Consider the following 27,493-nt stretch of genomic DNA (forward strand, 5'->3'; position numbering starts at 1 on the left):
CGAGAAACGTGGCCCCAAAGGAATTATCTGCTTGAGCAGACACATCCAAACTGTAAAGCGAATGCTACATACCTGTAGAAGGTATTCTCCGAGGACAGCAGGCTGATTGTTCTCACAAATGGATGACGTCCACGGCAGCCCCTCTGATCGGAGATCTTCCTAGCAATAGCGTTTGCTAGTCCTCGCCCGCGATGCGGGCATGCGCGGCCGTCTTCCCGCCCGAAATCGCTCGTGTTCGCTAGTCCCGTACCAAGCAAAAACAAGACAAGGGAAGACACAACTCCAAAGGAGAGGCGGGCGGGTAGGTGAGAACAATCAGCCTGCTGTCCTCGGAGAATACCTTCTACAGGTATGTAGCATTCGCTTTCTCCGAGGACAAGCAGGCTGCTTGTTCTCACAAATGGGGTATCCCTAGCCCCCAGGCTCACTCAAAACAACAAACGTGGTCAATTGGGCCTCGCAACGGCGAGGACATAACCGAGATTGACCTAAACTTTTCCAACTGAGAGTGCAGCCTGGAACAGAATAAAAATGGGCCTTCTTGGAATCTAATTTTCCTTAAATTGTGGACGAATAGGCCTTAAAGATTTTTTTTCCTTATTTTATTATGGATTTCCTGATTGTAATGCCGATTGCATACTCACAGTTTGTAGTGAAATATATTAATCAATAAATAAATAAATAAAAAATGGGCCTAGGGGGGTGGAGTTGGATTCTAAACCCCAAACAGATTCTGCAGCACCGACTGCCCGAACCGACTGTCGCGTCGGGAATCCTGCTGAAGGCAGTAGTGAGATGTGAATGTGTGGACAGATGACCACGTCGCAGCCTTGCAAATCTCTTCAATAGTGGCTGACTTCAAGTGGGCCACTGACGCCGCCATGGCTCGAACACTATGAGCCGTGACATGACCCTCAAGAGTCAGCCCAGCCTGGGCGTAAGTGAAGGAAATGCAATCTGCTAGCCAATTGGATATGGTGCGTTTCCCCATAGCCACTCCCTTCCTGTTGGGATCAAAAGAAACAAAAAGTTGGGCGGACTGTCTGTGTGGGCTTGTCTGCTCCAGATAGAAGGCCAATGCTCGCTTGCAGTCCAGTGTGTGCAGTTGATGTTCAGCAGGGCGGGTATGAGGATGGGGAAGGAATGTTGGCAAGACAATTGACTGGTTCAGATGGAACTCCGACACTACCTTCGGCAAGAACTTAGGGTGAGTGTGGAGGACTACCCTGTTATGATGAAATTTGGTATAAGGAGCATGAGCCACCAAGGCTTGAAGCTCACTGACCCTGCGAGCTGAAGTAACTGCCACCAAGAAAATGACCTTCCAGGTCAAGTACTTCAGATGACAGGAATCCAGTGACTCAAAAGGAGGTTTCATCAGCTGGGTGAGAACGACATTGAGATCCCATGACACTGTAGGAGGTTTGAGTGGGGGCTTTGACAAAAGCAAACCTCTCATGAAGCGAACTACTAAAGGCTGTCCAGAGATCGGCTTACCTTCCACATGGTAATGGTATGCACTAATCGCACTAAGATGAACCCTTACAGAGATGGTTTTAAGACCAGACTCAGATAAATGTAGAAGGTATTCAAGCAGGGTCTGTGTAGGACAAGAGCGAGGATCTAGGGCCTTGCCATCACACCACACAGCAAACCGTCGCCAGAGGAAGAAGTAACTCCTCTTGGTAGAATCTTTCCTGGAAGCAAGCAAGACACGGGAGACACCCTCTGACAGGCCCAAGGAGGCGAAGTCTACGCTCTCAACATCCAGGCCGTGAGGGCCGGAGGTTGGGATGGAGAAGCGCCCCCTCGTTCTGCGTGATGAGGGTTGGAAAGCAGTCCAATCTCCACGGTTCTTCGGAAGACAACTCCAGAAGAAGAGGGAACCAGATCTGACGAGGCCAAAAAGGAGCAATCAAAATCATGGTTCCCCTGTCTTGCTTGAGTTTCAGCAAAGTCCTCCCTATCAGAGGAATGGGAGGATACGCGTACAGGAGGCCTTCCCCCCAAAACAGAAGGAAAGCATCCGACGCCAGTCTGCCGTGGGCCTGCAGCCTGGAACAGAACTGAGGGACCTTGTGATTGGTCTGAGTGGCAAAGAGGTCCACCAAGGGGGAGCCCCACACTTGGAAGATCTCACGAACCACTCTGGAATTGAGCGACCACTCGTGCGGTTGCATGATCCTGCTCAATCTGTCGGCCAGACTGTTGTTTACGCCTGCCAGATACGTGGCCTGGAGCCACATGCCGAACCGGCGTGTCCAATGCCACATGCTGACGGCTTCCCGACCCAGGGGGCGAGATCCGGTGCCCCCCTGCTTGTTGATGTTAATACATCGCAACCTGGTTGTCTGTCTGAATTTGGATAATTTGATGGGACAGCCGATCCCTGAAAGCCTTCAGAGCATTCCAGACCGCTCGCAACTCCAGGAGGTTGATCTGTAGACCTTGTTCCTGGATGGACCAATTCCCCTGGGTGTGGAGCCCATCGACATGCGCTCCCCACCCCAGGAGTGACGCGTCTGTGGTCAGCACCTTTTGTGGCTGAGGAATCTGGAAGGGACGTCCCAGGGTCAAATTGGATCGAATTGTCCACCAGTGGAGGGAGAGGAGAAACCTCGTGGACAAGCGGACCACGTCCTCTAAGCCCCCAGCAGCCTGGCACCACTGGGAGGCTAGGGTCCATTGAGCTGATCTCATAAAAAGGCGGGCCATGGGAGTCACGTGAACCGTGGAGGCCATGTGGCCGAGCAATCTCAACATCTGCCGAGCTGTGATCTGCTGAGACGCCTGCACCGAGCAGACAAGGGCCAGCAGATTGTCGGCCCTGGTCTCTGGAAGGTAGGCACGGGCCGTCTGAGAATCCAGCAGAGCTCCTATGAATTCGAGTTTCTGAACTGGAAGAAGATGGGACTTTGGATAATTTATCACAAACCCTAGCAGCTCCAGGAGTCGAATAGTCACCTGCATGGACTGCTGAGCTCCTGCCTCGGAGGTGTTCTTTACCAGCCAATTGTCGAGGTACGGGAACACATGCACTCTCAGCCTGCGTAGAGAAGCCGCTACTATGGCCAGGCATTTGGTGAACACTCTGGGCGCGGAAGCGAGCCCAAAGGGTAGCACACAGTACTGAAAATGCCGTGTTCCCAGACGAAATCGAAGATACTGCCTGTGAGCTGGCAGAATCGGGATGTGCGTATAGGCATCCTTTAAGTCCAGAGAGCATAGCCAATCGTCCTGTTGAATCATGGGAAGAAGGGTGCCCAGGAAAAGCATCCTGAACTTTTCTCGGACCAGATATTTGTTCAGGGCCCTTAGGTCTAGGATGGGACGCATCCCCCCTGTTTTCTTTTCCACAAGGAAGTACCTAAAATAGAATCCCAGCCCTTCTTGCCCCGGTGGCATGGGCTCGACCGCATTGGCGCTGAGAAGGGCGGAGAGTTCCTCTGCAAGTACCTGCCTGTGCTGGAAGCTGAAGGACTGAGCTCCCGGTGGGCAATTTGGAGGTTTGGAGGCCAAATTGAGAGAGTATCCTAGCCGGACTATTTGGAGAACCCACTGATCGGAGGTTACAAGAGGCCACCTTTGGTGAAAAAATTTTAACCTCCCTCCGACCGGGAGGTCGTCCGGCACAGATACTGGGACGTTGGCTATGCTCTGGAGGAGCCAGTCAAAAGCCCGCCCCTGACTTTTGCTGGGGAGCCGCAGGGGCCTGAGGCGCGCGCTGCTGACGAGAGTGAGCGCGCTGGGGCTTAGCCTGAGTAGCAGGCTGGCGAGAAGGAGGATTGTACCTATGCTTGCCAGAAGAATAGGGGACCGTCCTCCTTCCCCCGTAAAAACGTCTACCCGAAGAGGTAGATGCTGAAGGCGGCCAGCGGGAGAACTTGTCGAAAGCGGTATCTCGCTGGTGGAGCTGTTCAACCACCTGTTCGACCTTGTCTCCAAAAACATTATCCCCCCGGCAAGGGGCATCCGCAATCCGCTGCTGGACTCGATTCTCCAGGTCGGAGGCGCGCAGACATGAGATCCTGCGCATCACCATACCTTGAGCAGCGGCCCTGGATGCAACATCAAAAGAGTCAAAGACCCCCCTGGCCATGAATTTCCTACACGCCTTCAGCTGCCTGACCACCTGCTGAAAAGGCTTGGCTTGCTCAGAAGGGAGCTTGTCCACCAAGTCCGCCAACTGTCGCACATTGTTCCGCATGTGTATGCTCATGTAGAGCTGGTAGGACTGGATTTTGGCGATGAGCATTGCAGAATGGTAGGCCTTCCGCCCAAAGGAGTCTAAGGTTCTAGAGTCTTTGCCCGGGGGCGCCGAAGCATACTCCCTAGAACTCAGTCTTCTTGAGGGCCAGATCTACCACACCAGAGTCGTGTGGCAACTGAGTCCTCATGAACTCCGGGTCCCCATGGATCCGATACTGAGATTCGATCTTCTTGGGGATGTGGGGCATAGTTAAGGGCTTCGCCCAGTTCGCCAGCAACGTCTTCTTGAAGACATGATGCATGGGTACTGTGGACGATTCCTTAGGTGGCGAAGGATAGTCCAAGAGCTCCAGCATCTCAGTTCTCGGCTCATCCTCCGTGACCACTGGGAAGGGAATTGCTGTAGACATTTCCCAGACAAAGGCCGTGAAAGAGAGACTCTCCGGAGGAGAAAGCTGTCTTTCAGGTGAGGGAGTAGGATCAGAAGGAAGACCGTCAGACTCCTCGTCAGAGAAATATCCGACGCCTTCCTCTGCTTCCCATGAGGCCTCCTCATCAGTGTCGGACACCAGCTGGTGGACTTCGGTCCGAACCTGCGCCTGCCTCGACTCCGTGGAAACACGGCCACGGTGGGAGCGTCGAGAAGAGGACTCCCGAAGTGGAGACGATGGAGCTCCCTCCATCGACGTCGTCGGGGAGTTTTCCTGGGAGGCGGCCGGCACCGCAAGCGGTACCGGGGCGGGTGTCCTCACCGCAGACGAGGGCCCAGCTGTCGCCTCACTCGACGACACCGGCGGCGCAAGCACCCCCGGTACCGGAGGAGAAGGACGCAACAGCTCCTCCATGATCTCCGGAAGGACGGCCCTGAGGCTCTCGTTCAGAGAGGCTGCAGAGAAAGGCGGTGGGGCCGGTACTGGCGACGAGCTGCGAATCCATTCCGGGGATGGAGGCGGTACCGGGCTGTCCACAGGTGAGCGCATCGACACATCCTGAATGGAGGGTGAGCGGTCCTCCCAATGCCAACGCTTGGGTGCCGGTGGTACCGGCGACCCAGAGCTCTCGGTACCACGCTTGGAGGGTGACCGATGCTGGTGCTTCTTTGCCTTAGCACGACGCACGGCATCGGTACCCCCCCGGTACCGAAGAGGAAGACGTCGAATACAAACGTCTCCTCGGGTCCGGGTCCGAAGAGGGTCGGTCCCGGGGGGGCTGTACCGCGGGAGCCCTCGAGACAGGCGAAGACCTGCTCATGGACTCACCGCCACCAGCAGGGGAATGGACAGCCCTCATCTGCACTCCAGACATCGAAGCACCCTCCGTCGACATCCTCACAAGGAACGGTCCCGGTCTCGCAGCTCTACCAGATGATGACTTCGATACCGAAGGCCGCAATGTCAATGCCAGTACCGATGGCGGTACCGAAGTCGAGGATGGGCACGGTACCGAAGGTCCCGATCCCGAGGACCGTGGGACGGAGGATGTCGACGCGCTGGATGAAGCCCGGAACAAAATGTTCCACTGGGCCAATCTCTCTGCCTGAGTTCTCCTCTTCAAAAGAAGACAGAGATTACAGGCCTGAGGACGGTGCCCAGCCCCCAGACACTGAAGGCAAGAAGCATGCCTGTCAGTGAGGAAGATTATCCGGCCACACTGGGTGCACGGTTTGAAGCCGCTGGCAGGCTTCGATGACATGGGCGGAAAAATCACGCCGGCAAAATTGAAATCCGCGATGGTGAAAAAGTGGCACCAAAAACTCACCAAAAAGCGAATGGGTGGCGAAAAAAGCCGCACTCGACCACGAAAGGAAACTTACGGGCCAACACTAGAAATAGAGGAAAATTTAAAAGAGAAAAAAGACCGCGAATCGCGAGGAATCTCCTAGGGGTGTGGAGCGACCGAAAAAAACAGCCGTCCCGAGCCGCGGAAAAAAGGAGACTAGCGAACACGAGCGATTTCGGGCGGGCAGACGGCCGCGCATGCGCACATCGCGGGCGCACGCGAGGACTATCAAACGCTGTTGCTAGGAAGATCTCCAATCGGAGGGGCTGCCGTGGACGTCACCCATTTGTGAGAACAAGCAGCCTGCTTGTCCTCGGAGAATACTTAACAAAGGAATGAGAAGAAGACCACATTGCTGACTGACAGATCTCTGCCAACAAAATTGCCCTAGACTCTGCCAAAGAAGTTGCCAAAGACCTGGTAGAATAAGCCTAGATGTGCATGCGAGCAGATCTACCCCTCAGAATGTAAGCCAAAGAAATAGCCTTCTTAAGCCTTTGAGCCACTGTCGCTTTGGAGGCCAGCAAACCCTTTTGGGGTCCCGCAAAGAGTACAAAAGATGATCAGGCCACTTAAAATCGTGGGTAGCGGTAATATAGTGCATAAGGATGCGCTTCACATACAACAGTCGCAGGGAAGCGTATTCTGCAGAATAGACCTCCCTGGAAAAAGAAGGAAGAAACACAGTCTGATTGACATGAAAAGGAGATACAGTCTTCAGCAAAAAGGATGGAACTGTCCATATGGAAACTCCTGAGTCAGACAAGCTGAGAAAAGGGATCCCTACAAGAGAGACCTTGAAGCTCTGAAACTCTCTATACTGATGAAATGGCAATTAGAAATACTGCCTTTAAAGTAAGATCTTGGATAGTTGCCGAACAAAGGGGCTCAAAGGGGGCTGACTGAAGAACCACTTGAAGATTCCACTGAGGACAACTATTGCGGAGAGGGGGACGCAGATGAGTAATCCCTTGAGGAATCGCACTATATCAGGGTGAGCAGCCAATGAGGAATTCTGTATCTTGCATCTATGATATGCCAATTCTGTCACCTGAACCTTGAGTGAATTGAGAGCCAAGCCTTTTTTTAATCCCTTCTGAAGGAAGAATAAAATTTGAGTCAAGGAAGCACGAAATTGAGAAACACCATTCTGTGCAGACCAGCTCTCAAAAGTTCTCCACACTGTAGCATAAGAAGAAGTAGCGGACCGCTTTCGGGCTTGCAGCACAAAAAAACAGTAATAACATCATCCACGTAACCCTTCTCCCTTAATTGTTCCCTCTCAAGAGCCAAGCCATAAGACCAAAGTGGGAGGGATCCTCCATAAGTACTGGACCGTGGTGCAATAAGCCTATCTGTGGAGGAAGAGTCAGCCGAAGAGCGATTTGAAGATGGATGAGGTCTGCATACCAAGGACATCTGAGCCAGTCTGTAGCTACAAGAACAACCTTCCTGTGATGACGCGCAATCCTGTGCAATGTCCTTCCCAGGAGAGGCCACGGAGGAAACACCTAAAGGAGGCTGTCCAGCCAAGGCTGTACCAGTACATCCATTCCTAGGGAGTCTTTCTCCCTGAAGCGGCTTTAGAATCTCTGAACTTGCACATTCAGTCTGGATGCCGTGAAGTCCAGAACTGGAAGTGCCCCACTGTGTGGAAATGAGGCAAAATGCAGTCTTTGACAATTGCCATTCCCCCAGGTCCAGAAATACTCTGCTGAGGCAATCTGCTTGCAAGTTCAGTGAACCCGCTATGTGAGACACTGAAATCATTGGAATATTCAATTTCGCCCACTGAAAAAGAAGACGCGCCTCTTGGGCTACATATACACTCTTTGTTCCTCTTTGTTGATGTAAGACACGGCTGTGACATTGTCCAAGACCACATGCACTGGCCTCCTGCGAAGAAGAGGCACAAAGGCTAGTAGAGCTTTCCGGACAGCTCGAAGTTCCAATCTGTTGATGGACCAGGAAGTCTCCACTCTTGACCAACGGCCCCATGCAGATTGATGGAGATAATGGGCTCCCTATCCAAAGAGGCTGGCGTTGGAGGTGAGAACACATCAACTGGGAGTCTGTAAAGGCAACCCCGCCTGAGTGAGTGCAGGGAGAAGCCACCAAGTCAGACTCCGTCTGGCTTGAGGCATCCACGGCACCAGCTGGTCGTAACAGGGACAGCTGTAGGGGCCACATGTGGAACTTTGCCCAAGGCAGAACATTCAAAGTTGCCACCATAGAACAGAGAACTTGAGCATAATCCCATGCCCACGGGCAGGGAAGAGAAAGAAGCTTGAGAATTTGCTGTTTGAGCTTGAGCTGACGATTTTGAGGCAAGAAAACCTTCCCCGCCTGGGTATTGAGGCACACTGACAGAAACTCCAGGGTCTGGATGGGGGTTAGATGACTCTTGCTGTAATTCAGAAAAATCTGGACTCGATTTCAGCAAAACTAAACTATATTGTCAAGTGGCAAACTGAACCCTCATAAACAATATGTGAACTTATATCCATATACAATGTGATATCAATCTTTCTTTCTTTTTCTTACGATTTTTACTTTTTTCTTTTTTCTTTTTTAATCAAAAAATGGAGAAAAAAGACCTCATCAGTCCTAGCATGACGATATTCTTATTCAATATATCAATCAATTTAATCATCTGCTTATTTAGGACTCCATTATAATCCTTGGTCTTAAAAAAACTCCACCTTTTTTTAATAATAATAATAAAAATACTCAATTGTAATATTTCAATTGTGATTATTTTCAACAACAAATTCAACTTGATGTTACTTAGCTTTTGCTCTGCCCTACGGGGCTCTCCGTTTCGCTATATATTATATTATATGCTTCATCAGGGGGCCAGGTAACGAATGGCAAATCACGGTGTCTACAATCAAACAAAAAAGATATCACATCAATTTTCATATAGAAAAACTAGATGTTATTGTATGAACAGATACGATATCTAACTACCAACCTTTAAACATGGCGTCTCCTGCTCATATGACACCGGTAGTGAAAGCACTACCCGGAAGGAGTTACTCTTATTTATAGTCATGATTAAATTCAATCAAGCCCTGATTGGGTTCGTGATGACTTATTTTTCAATCTGTTTACCTAAAAAAACCAACCAAATAATTAAAAGAATGCTTCAAAAAAATACTTCAAAAAAATGCAGACCATTCTATTTGTGAATTCAACCCTCTTGGTTCTAAAGATTGTAAAATAAATATCCACTTCTGTTCGTTTCAAATACGTATTTTATTCCTATCTTGCTGTAATTCACCACCCAACTCAGTGCAGAAAGAAGAGTCAGGACTGTCTGTGCACTGTGAAGGCTCTCTTGATAGGAAGGCGCTGGAATTAGCCAATCGTCCAGGTAAGGATGTGCCTGGATCCCTTGCCAGTGAAGAAAGGTTGTCACCACCACCATAAGTTATGAAAATGTACGAGGTGCAGTGGTGAGGCCAAAAGGCATGGTCTTGAACTGAAAATTATCTCCCTAGATCGCAAACCATAGAAATTTCCTGTGAGGAGGCCAAATTGGGATATGAAAATAAGCCTTCTTGAGGTCCAGTGAAGTGAGAAACTCACTTGACTGGACCAAGGCTTTGACAGAACGAAGAGTTTTCATGCAGAAGTGCAGCACTCTGAGAGATTTGTTCACCTCTCTGACATCCAGAACAGGGTGAAAAGAGTCTTCTTTCTTTGGGACAACAAAATAGATGGAATAATCCATGCACTTCTCTGCTAGAGGAACTGGCTGAATGGCTCCCAGTCACCTTAAAGGAGGCTAAGATAGCACTGCACGACTTTTTGCAGAGCTGCCACAACGGGACAGCATGAAAAGATCTGCGAGTGCCTTTGAAAATTCTAGTTTGTAGCCATGGAGAATGATATCGAGGACCCATTGGTCTGCAGTAATGGTGGTCTACTCCTTGTGAAAGCAGGAAAGACGCCCACCTATGTCTACGTATAAGGAGTGAACCTCGACCCTGTCATTGCGAGAGCTGCAAAGAGGGAGAGGTTTTTGAGGAAGTGGAAAAGGGCTTCTTGGAGTCTGAGGAAAGTGAGGTTTTTCAGCGGAAGCACTAGCCTTCCCTGGTCTATACTTCCATACTTCTCAAAAACTAGACTTAGCCGCCCGGAGATGAGGCTTAGGCTTGTCCTCAGGTAGCTGCTGAACCTTGGAATCTCCCATGTCTTTAACAATCCACAATTCCAGGAATAATATGTATAGAATGTTTGTACGTTTGGGAAGCTCGCCAAGTGCCCTTGGCCTGGATTGGCTGCTGTCGTGGACAGGATGTTGGGCTTGATGGACCCTTGGTCTTTTCCCAGTGTGGCATTACTTATGTACTTATAATCTTCTCCAAATCCGCACCAAAGAGCAGTTTTCCCCAAAAGGGCAACTTTGCCAGACAAGATTTGGATGCCACATCAGCAATCCAGTGTGTCAACCATAGCCAGTGTCGCACCGAAACTGCCAAGGCCATACCCTTAGCTGACACTCGGAAAGTTTTCATTGCTTGGGAAGCTGCTCCTCAAAAGCAGCATGAGGGGGAAGAAGGAGAGGCTGCTTGGACTGACTTTAATAAAAAGGCCTGATGTAACCTAACCCTAACCACTAGGCCTGTGGAGGAGTGGCCTAGTGGTTAGGGTGGTGGACTTTGGTCCTGGGGAACTGAGGAACTGAGTTCAATTCCCACTTCAGGCACAGGCAGCTCCTTGTGACTCTGGGCAAGTCACTTAACCCCCCATTGCCCCATGTAAGCCGCATTGAGCCTGCCATGAGTGGGAAAGCGCGGGATACAAATGTAACCAAAATAAAAAATAAAATAAAAGAACAAATTCAGGTGAAAACAGCAGGGCAGAGACTTCTATCCCACAAAATCAACATCTTTGGACACGGTAGCAGGCGAGAAACCTGCTGACAAAATGGCCACCAAAGCCTCGTGGAGCGCAGGAGCCGTTGGCGCTGAGCTTCCAAAACTGCCATTGGAGCGGGGCCAAAGGTGGAGTACTGATGGCCAAAGTAGTCAAAAGCGAAATGTCTATAGACGTAAAGCAAAACATGCAGGAACTGGTAGCCGAGATTACCCACACAGCTTGCACAAGACTTAATAGGCTCAGACAGAGAGAATAATAGATATACTCACAGAAAACAGCCAGTCTTGTGACCTCCAAGGCACTGAAGCCCCACAATCTTACCCACAGCATAAGCGCTCTCAAAACTAACCGCAGTGGCTGCTTTTTAATTTTTTTACATTTTTTTTTAAGATAGAGGCAATAGGAAAAAAAGAAGGGAAGACTGAGATAAAGAGGTAGAAAATGGCAACAGGGGAGCAGGGATGGACATAGACCAGTAGGTTTACACCTGAGGCACAAGGTATTCTCAACCCCAAACTCAACAACCTGAAAATAGGACAGGAGGCCACACAGACGTCACCATAATGCACAGGAGCTGCTACAGAATACTGGCTTGATTGCTAAGCGCAGGAGCTTATGAGTCATAACTCAGAGCTCTCTATCTCCACCTGCTGGCGGATGGTCACAACCCATTTGTCTGCACTGATCCTTAGGATGTGTGTACATGCTCAAGTAAAAGCCAAAAATGTGCCTAAATATGGATATATCTTACACAGCACCTATTTTACAGATAGCAGTCAATAAAGCTGAAGTTATTACAAACTGGATTCAGTCTGACAATCTAGACCTGATCTTCATCACAGAAACTTGGATTTGCGACTCTAAAGATCCCATCATACTTGAACTTTGCCCTCCTGAAGTCACAGACCAGAAAACTTGAAAAAGCATGGAGCAAATCAAAAGACAGCTTTAACTTTAATGAATGGAAACAATCACAAAGGAAATACAAATACGCCATTAAACGTGCCAAAGGAAACTATTATACACAAAAAAATTACAGTGACTGGTGCAGACATAAAAAAACAATTTCAAATTATAAAAACTCTCCTAAACACAGATCCAGTAACATCACCTTCAAACCGTCCTTCTGCTTACCAGTTAGCTAAATACTTCAATGACAAAATCATCAATCTTCGCAAATCGATTTCTCAAGACAATTTCACTGTAGACACCTTTCTTGACGAACTGGACCCTGGATTAGATGAAGTACCGGCTGACCGATGTTGGACTAATTTTACCCTCCTTACCACTGAAGAAGTCACTAAAACCATCTCTAAACTCTCCAAGTCTTACTGCCAACTTGACCCTTGTCCCAACTATCTTCTGAAAGGTGCCCCAACATGTTTTATTTCAGATCTTACCACCCACTTAAACTTCCTACTCCAACGAGGCTCCTTCCCTACCAGACATGCCACTATATTACTAACACCTATACCAAAAACCCCAAAGAAACCTGCAAACGATATTACCAACTACAGTCCAATTGCCTCCATCCCTCTAATCACAAAGCTGGTGGAAAACAGACTGACCTCGCAACTCAACGATTATATACAGAAATTCTCCATCCTGCATGAATCACAGTCAGGCTTCTGTTTGGCCCATAGCACTGAAACGGTCCTTCTTACCTTAATATCTAAATTTAAACAAGAAATAGCAATTGGAAACCATATCCTTCTTCTACAATTTGACTTATCCATCGGTTTTGGCATGGTTGATCGTACTATCCTAACTAAACTTCTGGACAAACTTGGGATTGGTGGCAACATCATAAACTGGATAAAAAGCTTCATTACCACAAGATTGTACCAAGTAGAAGGAACTGCAAACATATCATCCCCATGGTTATCTGAATGCGGGGTACCGCAGGGATCTCCGCTTTCTCCGATACTCTTCAACCTCATGATGATTCCCCTAGCCAGATTATTAACCAAGCATGACCTTAATCCCTTCATCTACACTGACGACGTCACCATATTTATCCCCTTTAAATCCAATCTATCTGAAATCTCCGATAAAATAAATACAGGCATGACCACCCTAACCTCTTTGGCTAACGCTTTCAAAATGAAATTAAACAAAGAGAAAACACAGTGTCTAATTCTTTCATCTCAATACTCTCCATTCCTTCAGAATACTCTTAGCACCCCAGACGTTAAACTCCCCATATCTGATAACCTAAAAATCCTTGGAGTAACGATTGATAACCATCTATCATTCGAAAACCATGCTAAATCCATCACACAAAAAAAAATGTTCAACATGATGTGGATTCTGAAACGAGTGAAATCATATCTTCCCTTGGACACCTTCCGGAACCTAGTGCAATCCACAGTACTCACGCAAGCAGCTTACTGCAACAGTGTTTTCTTAGGATGTAAGACCATAATCCTGAAAAGACTTCAGACTACCCAGAACACGGCAGCCAGACTTATCTTTGGTAAGTTAAGATTTGATAGCACAACTGCTCTTCTTGAGAAGCTTCATTGGCTCCCCATCAGAGAGAGAATTAATTTTAAAGTCCATACACTAATTCATAAGATTATATATGGAGAATCCCCTAACTACTTGAATAACCTCATCGACCTCCCAGCCAGAAATAGATCAATGTCTTCTCGCACTTACCTCAATTTACACCTTCCCAACTGCAAAGGTATTAAATACAAAACCTCCTATGCATCCAGTTTCTCCTTTTTGGGCAGCCAGCTTTGGAACACTTTACCAAGATCCATCCGAATAATCAACGACCATCTGCCCTTCAGAAAAATGCTGAAGACCCATCTCGTCAAGAAAGCTTACCCTAATGACCCAACTTAACTTTTAAGCCCACCCACATGATTCTTGTCCTGATGACTATTATACCTTAGACCATGTCTCCCAATCTCCTTACGCTCATCCCCCAATCTTGTCGTCTCCATTCTTCCTACTCCTTACCTCTCCCATAGCACATCCTTTCCTTTTGCACATCTTTGTTTACCTCTCCACGTTCAATTTACATATCCTTAAAACCCTACTATTTGGAGATAGCAGCACATTGGAAAAGACAAATGGGTCCTTCCATCCAGGACTGGAAAGTGCGGATTCAGACATTAACTGAATTGGAAAAGTTGACGGATTGGAGGAGTGGAAGGTACAAACCAGATGCACTGGAGTGGATGCATTTAGATGGACTATAGACTACTGACACTGTTAGACAAGAGAACCTATTAAGATAAGAGGAGTGGTGGGGGGGGGGGGGGGGGATGGGAGTGGGGAGGGGGTGGGAGGTAGGGGAGGAAAACAGTATACTGTTGGTTTGTTATTGCAGTTGTGGATTTTGTTACATATGAGAATTTGTAGCCTTGAGGCTACATGAGTTAATGTGATGTATACTTTTCAAAGTGTGAAATAAAACTTTAAATTGGAAAAAAAAAACCTACTATTACTATGTTTACTACAATTTGTAATATTCTCATTCAAAACCTGTAATTCTATTTACTGTGTAAGCCGCATTGAACCTGCTATGTGTGGGAAAGCGTGGGGTACAAATATAATAAATAATAATAATAGGTGTACACACATGCAGTGTCTGGGCAGAGCATGGGCAGAACTTACATGTAACTATCTCCAGCATTTAAACGCAAGCTCACGTATGCTCACACCTGATTGTATACATGCATATATTCCCGGTTACTCTAGTATATTGTAAAGGAAAGTAAGTCTCCTGTAATAGAACTATCCCCAAAGCACCTGTATTTAAATGTGCAGTCCTATTCAAAAAGGGGAGGAGGGAGGGAGGGAGGAGGGAAAGGTGAGTAGCGGAGTGCCTCAGGGATCGGTGCTGGGGCCGATTCTGTTCAATATATTTGTGAGTGACATTGCCGAAGGGTTAGAAGGTAAAGTTTGCCTATTTGCGGATGATACTAAGATTTGCAACAGAGTGGACACCCGGGAGGGAGTGGAAAGCATGAAAAGGGATCTGAGGAAGCTAGAAGAATGGTCTGAGGTTTGGCAATTAAAATTCAATGCGAAGAAATGCAAAGTGATGCATTTAGGGAGTAGAAACCCACGAGAGACGTATGTGTTAGGCGGGGAAAGTCTGATAGGTACTGAGGGGGAGAGGGATCTTGGGGTGATAGTATCCGAGGATCTGAAGGCGACGAAAGTGTGACAAGGCGGTGGCCGTAGCGAGAAGGTTGCTAGGCTGTATAGAGAGAGGTGTGATCAGCAGAAGAAAGGAAGTGTTGATGCCCCTGTACAAGTCGTTGGTGAGGCCCCACCTGGAGTATTGTGTTCAGTTTTAGAGGCCGTACCTTGCGAAGGATGTTTAAAAAATGGAAGCGGTGCAAAGAAAAGCTACGAGAATGGTATGGGATTTGCGTTCCAAGACATATGACCAAAGACTTGCTGACCTGAACATGTATACCCTGGAGGAAAGGAGGAACAGGGGTGATATGATACAGACGTTCAAATACTTGAAAGGTATTAATCCGCAAAAAAATCTTTTCCGGAGATGGGAAGGCGGTAGAACGAGAGGACATGAAATGAGATTGAAGGGGGGCAGACTCAAAAAAGATGTCAGGAAGTATTTTTTCACGGAGAGGGTGGTGGATGCTTGGAATGCCCTCCCGCGGGAGGTGGTGGAGATGAAAACGGTAACGGAATTCACACATGCGTGGGATATGCATAAAGGAATCCTGTGCAGCAGGAATGGATCCTCAGAAGCTTAGCTGAAATTGGGTGGCGGAGCAGGTGGGGGGAAGAGGGGTTGGTGGTTGGGAGGCTAGGATAGGGGAGGGCAGACTTATACGGTCTGTGCCCTGAAAAAGACAGGTACAAATTCAAGATATGAGTTTATCTTGGGCAGACTAGATGGACCATGCAGGTCTTTTTTTGCCGTCATCTACTATGTTACTATGTATACATTGTAGCCTCTGCTTGCACACGCAAGCGAGGACCTTTAAAGCTAGCAGAGTGGAAAACGTTTTGGTTCTGTATCAACATCAGCATCCACATCAAGCATGGCAGGGGATTCAGGACTCATTGTGGGACCTGCATCAACATCTGTGACACAACATCAAGAAAGTCTGACGTTAGACTCCGTACCACAATCTCTTCGTCAGTGCCGCATGCTTTGAGGAACCTGCATTGTAAAAAACCTGGGAAGCATTGCCATCATTCTCCCTCGAGGCACTCTGCCAACACTTCCCCTGCATCGGCATCCTTGACTGGTGAATCAAGGCAGCCTCCTGGGAGTCTGCACAGGCCTCCATTCAATCCTCCATAAGGCTCTTAGAACTCCTCGGGTTTCTGATCAATTATCCCAAATCACATCTTCAGCTGGTTCAGACCTTAAAGTTCATAGGGACTCTCCTCAATACTACTCAGGGCCGAGCGTTCCTTCCTCTCCCGATAGCATACAATGTACGGCATTTCTCCACTCAGGTGTTCAATTCCACCCAAGTATTTGCATGTCAGATGCGCCACCTACTCAGTCAATTGGCTTCAACAGTCCATGTAACACCATTGGCTTGACTCCACTTCCAAATTCCTCAGTGGACACTCTCCTCTTGGTCCCAAGCCACGGGATTGCTGTCAGCCCGTATTCAACAGCTACACCACTCTCAACAGTGGTAGATGGTATCCTAGAATTTCACCTGGGGTCTTCAGTTCCATCCCCCTCCACATCACAATATCCTCACCACAGGTGCCTCCATGGTAGGTTGGAGTGCACACCTAGATGGTCTCCACATATAGGGTTTTCCACGGGAGAAATATCGTATCAACCTTCTGGAATTGCATTCGGTCTGGAATGCCTCAAAACTTTCCAAGACCATATTCTTAATCACATAGTACTTGTTTGCACAGACAACCAGGTTGGCACATATTACCTGAACAAATAAGAGGGAACAGATTCTTTCCTCCTCTGTCAGCAAGCAATCGAGATATGGACTTGGGCAGCTTCTCAACATCTCTATAAGAGCTGTTTACCTAGCTGGCAAACAGAATGCTATTGCAGACACATTGAACTGAGTCCTTCAGCTTCATGAATGGTCCATTAGCATCTCTGTAGTTTATTGAATATTCCTGGTTGTGGACCCTCCTTACACCAGGTTTCTACCATGACATGGTTGTTCTCTGAACCCACCTAAAATTCCTCCCTAAAATGTTATTGGAGGTTCACCTCAATCAGTGCATTGTACTTCCTGTCTTTTTTTTTCCTGAGCCACACACTCATCTTAGAGAAGCAGCACTGCATACCTTAAAGCACGCTGTAGCTTATTATCTTGAGCATACAAAACATCATAGGAAGTTCTCCCAGCTTTTTGTATCCTTCAACCCTAACAAATTGTGGATTCCCATCACCAAACATACTATCTCCACTTGGCTGAATGACTATATCTCCTGCACGTATTATGATCAGGCTGAGCTGACCCCTCATGGCTGTGTCACTGCTCACAACGAACCATGGCATCTTCAGTAGCCCATTTCTACTCTGCCTCCACTGAAGAAATTTTCAAGTCGGCAATATGGTCTTCTATCGTCACCTCTCTGGAGCAGCATTCTAGATGAGAGAGCTGGTTTGGACAAGCAATCCCATAGAATCTTTTTACTAAAAGTCCATTCTGCCCTCCTGCCCTTTTTCTCCACCAGGCTCACTGTCTACTTATTTGCCAAGATTCATGTATATTGTGAGCCTGGTAGCTAGTTAATCCCACATGTGATAATAATATACCTGCTTGTCCATGGAGAAAGTTGTTACTTAACTGTAGCAGGAGCATATATTATCACATCCCTCCCGCTGCTCCTTGGAGTTGTCTTCATAGCTTTAGTACTATACTTCTGGTCTCGAGCATTGGGAGGGAAGGCACCTGTGCTTGTGTGACAGGGGCACTGCCTCAAAGTTTTAAAGTGACAGTGCTCTATGCGGGAGTACATTCAAGAAAACCTCCAGAAAGGGTTCATCAGACCCTCCTCCTCCCCGGCGGGGACAAGTTTTTTTCTTTGTAACCAAGAAGGACGGCTTCCTGTAACCTTGTATAGACTACTGCGGTCTTAATGAAATAACCATTAAGAACCGGTATCCGCTCCCTCTCATTCCTGAACTGTTCGATCGTCTGCAGGGAGCCTCTATCTTCACCAAGCTGGATCTCCGAGGCGCCTACAATCTGGTCAGTGTGCTGCTGCGGCTAAGAAAGCAAATAGAATGTTAGGTATTATTAGGAAAAGAATGGAAAACAAAAATGAGGATGTTATAATGCCTTTATATCGCTCCATGGTGCGACCGCACCTCGAATATTGTGTTCAATTCTGGTCGCTGCATCTCAAAAAAGATATAGTGGAATTAGAAAAGGTGCAGAGAAGGGCGACGAAAATGATAAAGGGGATGGGATGACTTCCCTATGAGGAAAGGCTAAAGCGGCTAGGGCTCTTCAGCTTGGAGAAAATGCGGCTGAGGGGAGATATGATAGAGGTCTATAAAATAATGAGTGGAGTTGAACGGGTAGATGTGAAGCGTTTGTTTACGCTTTCCAAAAATACTAGGACTAGGGGGCTCCACTGCCCCCACTCACCAGAACGGCCACTGTCTTGATCTTATCCTCTCCTCAAACTGCTCACTCTCCAGTTTCTGTGCCTCAACTCTTCCCCTCTCTGAACATCATCTGATAACTTTCACACTTAAACACCCTCCTCCCCAGTCCCGTCCAATCTTAACCAATATATTTAGGAATCTTCAGGCTATTGACCCTTCTGTCCTCCAATGTTTCAAATCTCTTCTCTACCACTATGTTATCCAAGTCTGTCAATGAGGCTGTCTCTTCCTATAATACTATTCTCTCCTCTGGATACTCTCGCTCCTCTCATTCCCCGTTTTGTAAAACGTACCAAACCCCAACCTTGGCTGACCTCTGGAATCCGCTACCTACGTTCCTGTGCCCGCTCTGCCGAACGCCTTTGGCTGAAATCCCGTGCCCATGCTTTCTTCATACATTTCAAATTCTTGCTGACCTCCTTCCAGTCTGCTCTGTTACTTGCCAAACAGGACTATTACATCCAGTTGACTAATTCTCTTGGCTCAAACCCTCATCATCTCTGCCACACTGAACTCTCTCCTCAAAGTGCCTTCACCTCCAACCCCCCCTTCACTTTCCCCCCAGACTCTGGCTGAGTTCTTTCATGATAAGGTTCACAAGATTAAACTTGAATTCTCAACCAGGTCACCTCCACCTCTCCTTCCCTTAGTCCATTCTCTCAACCCTCCAACCCCTGCCTCCTTTTCTTCCTTTTCTGAAATCACTGAAGAGGAAACTACACATCTTCTTTCCTTCTCGAAACTAACTACCTGTTCCTCTGATCCTATTCCCACCCATCTACTTAACACTATCTCTCCTACTGTCATCCCGTTTATCTGTCATATCCTCAATCTTTCATTGTCCACTGCGACTGTTCCTGATGCCTTCAAACATGCCATAGTCACACCATTCCTTAAAAAACCTTCATTGGACCCTACCTGTCCTTCCAACTATCGCCCTATCTCCCTCCTCCCTTTCCTATCCAAGATACTTGAACGTACCGTTCACCGCTGTTGCCTTGACTTTCTTTCATCTCAAGCTATTCTTGATCCACTTCAATCTGGCTTTCGCTCCCTTCATTCAACTGAAACAGCGCTTGCTAAAGTCTCCAATGATCTGCTCCTAGCCAGATCCAAAGGTCTCTATTCTATCCTCATCCATCTCAATCTATCTGCTGCTTTTGACACTGTTGATCACAGCCTACTCCTTGATACGCTGTCCTCACTTGGATTTCAGGGCTCTGTTCTTTCCAGGTTTTCTTCTTATCTCTCCCAGCGTACCTTTAGTGTATACTCTAGCGGATCCTCTTCTACTTCTATCCCACTGTCAGTTGGTGTACCTCAGGGATCTGTCCTGGGACCTCTTCACTTCTCCATCTATACTTCTTCCCTTGGTACTCTGATCTCATCCATGGTTTTCAGTATCATCTTTACACTGATGACTCCCAGATCTACCTCTCCACACCAGAAATCTCAGCCAAACTCCAGGCCTGCCTGTCTGACATTGCTGTCTGGATGTCTCAGCGCCATCTGAAACTAAATATGACCAAGACTGAGCTTCTTATATTTCCCACTAACCAACCTCTCCTCCTCCCCCATTCTCTATTTCTGTGGATAACACTCTCATCCTTCCTGTCATATCAGCTCGTAACCTTGGGGTCATCTTCGACTGCTCCCTCTCCTTCTCTGCACATATTCAACAGACTGCTAAAACCTGTCGTTTCTTTCTCTATAATATCAGCAAAATTCACCCTTTCCTTTCTGAGCACACTACCAGAACCCTCATCCACGCTGTTATCACCTCTCGCTTAGACTATTGCAACTTGCTTCTCACAGGTCTGCCACTTAGCCATCTCTCTCCTCTTCAATCTGTTCAAAATTCTGCTGCACGACTAATATTCCGCCAGGGTCGTTATGCTCATATTAGCCCTCTCCTCAAATCACTTCACTGGCTTCCTATCCATTTCCGCATACAGTTCAAACTCCTCTTATTGACCTATAAGTGCATTCACTCTGCAGCTTCTCAGTACCTCTCCACTCTTCCTATATTCCTCCCCGGGAACGCCGTTCACTGGGTAAATCTCTCTTATCTGCACCCTTCTCCTCCACTGCTAACTCCAAACTCCGTTCCTTTTATCTTGCTGCACCATATGCCTGGAATAAACTTCCTGAGCCGGTACGTCAAGCTCCATCTCTAACCATCTTCAAATCTAAGCTAAAAGCCCACCTTTTTGTTGCTGATTTAACTCCTAACCCTTGTTCAGAACCCTTATTTTATCATCCTCACTTTAATATTCCCTTATCTCTTGTTTGTCCTGTTTGTCCTATTAGATTGTAAGCTCTGTCAAGCAGGGACTGTCTCTTCATGTTCAAGTGTACAGTGCTGCGTACGTCTAGTAGCGCTATAGAAATGATAAGTAGTAGTAGTAGATGAAGCTACAATGTAGTAAATTTAAAACAAATCGGAGAAACTTTTTCTTCACTCAATGTGTAATTAAACTCTGGAATTCGTTGCCAGAGAATGTGGTAAAGGCGGTTAGCTCAGCAGAGTTTTAAAAAAGGTTTGGATGGCTTCCTAAAGGAAAAGTCCATAGACCATTATTAAATGGACTTGGGGGAAATCCACTATTTCTGGGATAAGCAGTATAAAATGTTTTGTACATTTTTGGGATCTTGCCGGGTATTTGTGACCTGGATTGGCCACTGTTGGAAACAGGATGCTGGGCTCGATGGACCTTTGGTCTTTCCCAGTATGGCAATACTTATGTACTTACTACTACTATGACAGTATCCATACCAGGCTCCATAGATTACGTCACTCACATATGAGAATATACCTGCTGTCCTTGGAGAATGCCTGCTACAGGTAACTTAGCTTTTGTAAATAATGGACCTATCTAGGCCTTTCTAAAACCAAGGTTCTGAGGCCTGCAGTTGTCAGCTTGACCTAAAAATCATACCCTCTGTGTGACCCAGAGGCCCATGAGCTCTTGCTGACAGGCTTGCAGAAAGAGGAACATGAAACAATTTTCCATGGAAGGTGTTTACTGAAGAATGTGGTTAGGGGCTTTTTGCAGTTTACATGTCTGGAAACATAGATAAATGGTTGCTGGCGAAATGGAACCTGATGTAGCAAGTGGAACATGCTAATCGGTATGATGTTGCCTTAGACCTTCCTAATAATTTTGATCAGTGGTCGAAACTAATGTTTAGCAACATTGTGGTTAAAACTAATGCTAATGAACTGCTTGAGCTGTATAATGATTGAAGAATATAAAAAGTGATAGACAGCAGGACTTATTTGGAGAAGTACTCAGAGATAGCACCGGTGTGCAGCTCTTCTGTAATTCTCCCTTGAGAAAAGCCTTGCAGTCTGTTTTTCTTGCTTGGTAAGTGAATAAAAGCACTATTTTCTCATCTTTTGCGTGGCCTTCCCTCCTTCTCTCCCTTACCTGTATGAGTGTGTGGAACATTCAGTTAGCTTGGGGGGGGGGGGGGGGCAGAGGAATTAACACTTTATTGTTGCAAAGGTAATTTATAGAATTAAAAATAAAGCTTTGTTATGCTTTTACATGGAGTACCATTGTTACTATCTACTATAATAAAACTCACCCTCAACGTTCTGAAGACAACGTTCTGAAGTCACTCAGTCACTCACTGAAGGGTTCATGGATTCATGGTGGTGAAGCCACAACACTGACCATGTCTCTCTGCCCCGCCCTCGAATGACGGACCAATCAGAAAAAACACCCTCAACATTCTGAAACACAAAGGACCATCACAACACCGTTCCCAGGCAACACTAGGCAACGTAAGACGGACCAATCAGAGGAAACTACGTGACAATAAGGGAGGAGCATTCCCCAGCAGAATGGCTCATTATCTGTGCAGCACGGAGAGCACAGAACCACCGCTGGAACGAGAGAAGAATATTCCTGCTGTGGGTATGTGCAAAAATAGACTGGGGGGGGGGGGGGGAGAGAGAAATTTTTTAATGCCTAATGCCAGTAATGAAGAGTGCCAGAGGGCCTATAGCACAGACTATATTTGGGATCGCTTGACATGGAGTCAGAGGAGCCGGAAAACAACGTGCCCGTCACCATCTGGGACGTGGGCGAGCAGGACAAGCTGAGGCCCAGCTGGAAGGATTACCCGCGACCCAGCCAGCAGCAAATAGCAACCAAGGAAGGGGGAGGAGTACTCCTTCCCTGCCTAGGAATCGCTGGAGACTGGCTGCAAAACTAACGAAACAACCGCACACCGATGCACCACCTCCATCATTCGAAAGGCATCCGCTCTTTCTTCAACAGAAATGCAAACTAATAATACAAAACAAACAAAGAATACATGGTTTCTCAGGCGGCTGCAGGTAACTCCCCACCCCCTTCTTCTTCCCCTTTTGCCGAAGCGGCCAAGGACGTGCCCAACCATCCCCAGCCTCAGGCAAGCTGTCTCCCACCTCGGGGATTCCCCGAGCACCCGCATAAATTATTCCAGCATTCCCCTGCAGCCGGCCTAAAATGGACCACACACACCGGATCACCCCCCGACGGCTGGAGACCGTGCTCTTCTCCCGCCAACATAAAATAACCATCCCCGTCCTCAGGCAAGCCGTCACCCACCTCCAGGATGCCCAGAACCCCAGCCCAATGGAAAAAGATGGCGCTGCTTCCAACAGCACATTTCTCTTCCAGCATTCCCCTACAGCAGCCCTGAAACGGCCAAAAAATACCGACAGACAAAGAACGTGCTCCTCTACCTTCCGCCCATCTAAAACAACACTGCTGCCTCAGCACAACACAAAAAAAAAACATGGAAAAAAAAAACCAACACTCAACAAAGGCTGACCCCCCTACAACCACATTTACATTTCACCAACAGAAAGACCCCCCTCCACAAACCTCCTTGACAGACAAAACCACACACACACACAATACAACAGAAACACACCCTCAAAGCCACACCAATCCAACCCACTTTACCAGCACAGCATATCCCCCAACACCCAAGTAAAAAACAAAACAAAAAAAAAGACACACATCAACAACCTGCACACACACCGCACCCTCACACACTCACACACACACACAAAATAACTCTGTGACACATACACTCACACACACAAAAAAACCACATTGGTTTCGGAAACGGGCCTTTTTTACTAGTGTTACATAAGTACATAAGTACCGCCATACTGGGAAAAGACCAAGGGTCCATCAAGCCCAGCATCCTGTCTCCGATAGCGGCCAATCCAGGCTTCAAGAACCCAGCACCCCCCCCCCCCCCCCCCCCCCCCCCAAAAAAAAAAATTTTTTTTTTTTAAATAATGTTCAATGGACTTTTCCCTCAGGAATCTGTCGAAACCCCCTTTAAATTCCGTAAGACCAGCTGCTGTCACTACATTCTCCGGTAATGAGTTCCAGAGTCTAACTACACACTGAGTAAAGAACAACTTTCTCCTGTTTGTTTTAAATCTACCATATTCTAGCTTCATCTTGTATTTAACTGGATCATCTAGTATACCAATACCATTGAATTGGTATGCCAACATTATTTTTTCCGCCATCAGAACTGTGCAGTAAAAATATATTTGCATCCTCAAAATGACACACACATTTCATTTTAAGTATGTAAATAGAAAAACATTGTTCTTTCTTTTCTACTGACACCACAGTTTACTGGCATATTCAACTGCTACCTAACACTAGCTGTTCCACTAAAGAACCTTTCATACTATAGTTTATTTTGAATATTTCAAGTCTAACTGGTCAGGAAAAATGCCATGATTAGAACAGTTTAATCATCATTAAACCAACTTTAATCAGTTTTATCCTATAGCTGGTTGTAAACTTGAGGTGAGAATCTACTGAACATTTGATTAGACGATGGCGCTTAGTAGACATCAGTTTTTGGTTTTACGATTATAAACATTTCTCTACTAATTAACTTGGGTGGTCTAACTACAGTTGTTTCTTCTGACAAAACTATTATGCTTTCTTGTTTTTCAGACAAATCGTACCTGCCCTATTTGTCGAGCAGATGCTTCAGAAGTACACCATGAGTCAGAATAACCAGTTTAAGAGCACAGTTCTAGTTTGGGTGTTGCCCATCACTTGTATATTTGAATTACCTATTGAACTGACGTTTGTGGTTTCCAGCCTGCTCTTTACACAAAATGGTCAAAGGACGTTTTCTTTGCACTGTGTGATTTAAACACTTTTTAAATCTTCTGATTAGTCTTCACAATTATGAGATTGTTATACTAACTGTGTGATTGGGATTCCAAAGATATTTTTGTCTTTAGTTTCATTTTTATATGTGCACTAACATTCCCAATTTTTAGTGTGATCATTCTGAATGTTGCTGCAAGATTACATGGGACATGAACTTTTAACATGTATTTTTATATATGTAGAAAAAGTGGCAGTTCCAAACAATATAGCAATCTACCTTCAGATACTGTGACTGGAGATGCAAGGGATGTGTATATGTGCTTCTTGGTAGCAGTGAGACTTTGTACGTAGGGCTTACATTGGAGGCATGTTTGAGAAGCTATATACCAGCATGTATGTATATAGTGTTAAGTATGCTGCAATATATAATATTGTGTTTTTAAACAGTACTAGCATTATACACTGGTTTCTTTTCTTACTATTTGCAACTGTCGCTGAATATTATAGGTTCAGCAATCATAGATATTTACGGGTCAATGTCCCCCAGCCACCGCAGTCAACAGGTTTTTAAAAAAACTGTGGCTGTGGTGTTTTAAAATAGTTAGAACACTGAACATATATAGAGTCTGCCAACTGCCAGCAGCGCATGTAGAGTGTCAATTTTCAGCTGCTAGGGAAGCAGTTCTGTAAGCAGGTGCCTCCTTTTAGATATTCCAGTGCCACATAGTGAAAGCCTATTCTATAATGGCATCTGGGCACTCAAATTCTGCTGTAGAATTCTAGCACAACCTGACATTGGTGCACATTACATTTATGCACCTGCATTTACACCAGCTGCAGACCTGCCATAAATATGGCAAGGGCACATGTAACGTACCATATTCTATAAATTGCACATATAAGTGGCAGCCTCGCCCATGCCCATCCCATGGGCCATCCATGTGAACACCCCTTTGCATTTACATGCTGTGCCACTTTACTCCCGCACTTACAGAATAGCACTTAGTTGCTTTGCTGTCACATGAGTAAGTGTATACTTACCTATGAAAGTGATGGTATTCTATAAATTGGAGTGCAAGTATCACATAAGTACATAAGTATTGCCATTCTGGGAAAGACCAAAGGTCCATCGAGTCCAGCATCCTGTTTCCAACAGTGGCCAATCCAGGTCACAAATACCTGGCAAGATCCCAAAAATGTACAAAACATTTTATACTGCTTATCCCAGAAATAGTGGATTTTCCCAAGTCCATTTAATAACGGTCTATGGACTTTTCCTTTAGGAAGCCGTCCAAACCTTTTTTAAACTCCGCTAAGCTAACCGCCTTTACCACATTCTGTGGCAACGAATTCCAGAGTTTAATTACACGTTGAGTGAAGAAAAAGTTTCTCCGATTTGTTTTAAATTTACTACATTGTAGCTTCATCGCATGCCTCCTAGTCCTAGTATTTTTGGAAAGCGTGAACAGACGCTTCACATCTATCCGTTCCACTCCACTCATTATTTTGTAGACCTCTATCATATCTCCCCTCAGCCGCATTTTCTCCAAGCTGAAGAGCCCTAGCCACTTTAGCCTTTCCTCATAGGGAAGTCGTCCCATCCCCTTTATCATTTTCGTCGCCCTTCTCTGCACCTTTCCTAATTCTACTATATCTTTTTTGAGATGCGGCGACCAGAATTGAACGCAATATTCGATGTGCGGTCACACCATGGAGCGATACAAAGGCATTATAACATCCTCATTTTTGTTTTCCATTCCTTTCCTAATAATACCTAACATTCTATTTGCTTTCTTAGCCGCAGCAGCTCACTGAGCAGAAGGTTTCAACGTATCATCAACGATGACACCTAGATCCCTTTCTTGGTCCGTGACTCCTAACGTGGAACCTTGCATGACGTAGCTTTAATTCAGGTTCCTCTTTCCCACATGTATCACTTTGCACTTGCCCACATTAAACGTCATCTGCCATTTAGACGCCCAGTCTCGTAAGTTCCTCTTGTAATTTTTCACAATTCCCCTGTGATTTAACGACTTTGAATAACTTTGTATCATCAGCAAATTTAATTACCTCACTAGTGACTCCCATCTCTAGGTCATTTATAAATATGTTAAAAAGCAGCGGTCCGAGCACAGACCCCTGGGGAACCCCACTAACTACTCTTCTCCATTGAGAATACTGACCATTTAACCCTACTCTCTGTTTTCTATCTTTTAACCAGTTTTTAATCCACAATAGAACACTACCTCCTATCCCATGACTCTCCAATTTCTTCTGGAGCTTTTCATGAGGTACTTTGTCAAACGCCTTCTGAAAATCCAGATACACAATATCAACCGGCTCCCCTTTATCCGCATGTTTGTTCACCCCTTCAAAGAAATGTAGTAGATTGGTGAGGCAAGATTTCCCTTCACTAAATCCGTGTTTACTTTGTCTCATTAATCCATGCTTTTGAATATGCTCTGTAATTTTGTTCTTAATAATAGTCTCTACCATTTTGCCCGGCATCGACGTCAGACTCGCCGGTCTATAATTTCCCGGATCTCCGCTGGAACCTTTTTTAAAAATCGGCGTTACATTGGCCACCCTCCAATCTTCCGGTACCATGCTCGATTTTAAGGATAAATTACATATTTCTAACAATAGCTCCGTAAGCTCATTTTTCAGGTCTATTAGTACTCTGGGATGAATACCATCCGGACCAGGAGATTTGCTACTCTTCAGTTTGTAGAAGTGCCCCATTACATCCTCCAGGTTTACAAAGAATTCATTAAGTTTCTGTCGGCATCCAGTTATAGAATTTCCCTTTATACAAATAATAAGTGGTTTATCTTGGGAAGATTTTGTTTCTGTCCTA

At 46.3% G+C, this 27,493-nt stretch overlaps 1 protein-coding gene across 1 annotated transcript in view; it reads left to right on the forward strand.

Moving 5' to 3' along the window:
* Positions 1–25,202, forward strand: part of RNF38 (ring finger protein 38) — a 348,251-nt gene extending 323,049 nt beyond the window's left edge. The window contains exon 12 of the mRNA XM_030194345.1: positions 24,472–25,202. Coding sequence (XP_030050205.1) covers positions 24,472–24,534 — 63 coding nt within the window. The 3' untranslated portion in view covers positions 24,535–25,202. The remainder of the gene's footprint in view (positions 1–24,471) is intronic.
* Positions 25,203–27,493: the final 2,291 nt, after the last annotated feature.

Source organism: Microcaecilia unicolor, chromosome 2, assembly GCF_901765095.1.
Source record: "Microcaecilia unicolor chromosome 2, aMicUni1.1, whole genome shotgun sequence".
NCBI lineage: Eukaryota > Metazoa > Chordata > Amphibia > Gymnophiona > Siphonopidae > Microcaecilia > Microcaecilia unicolor.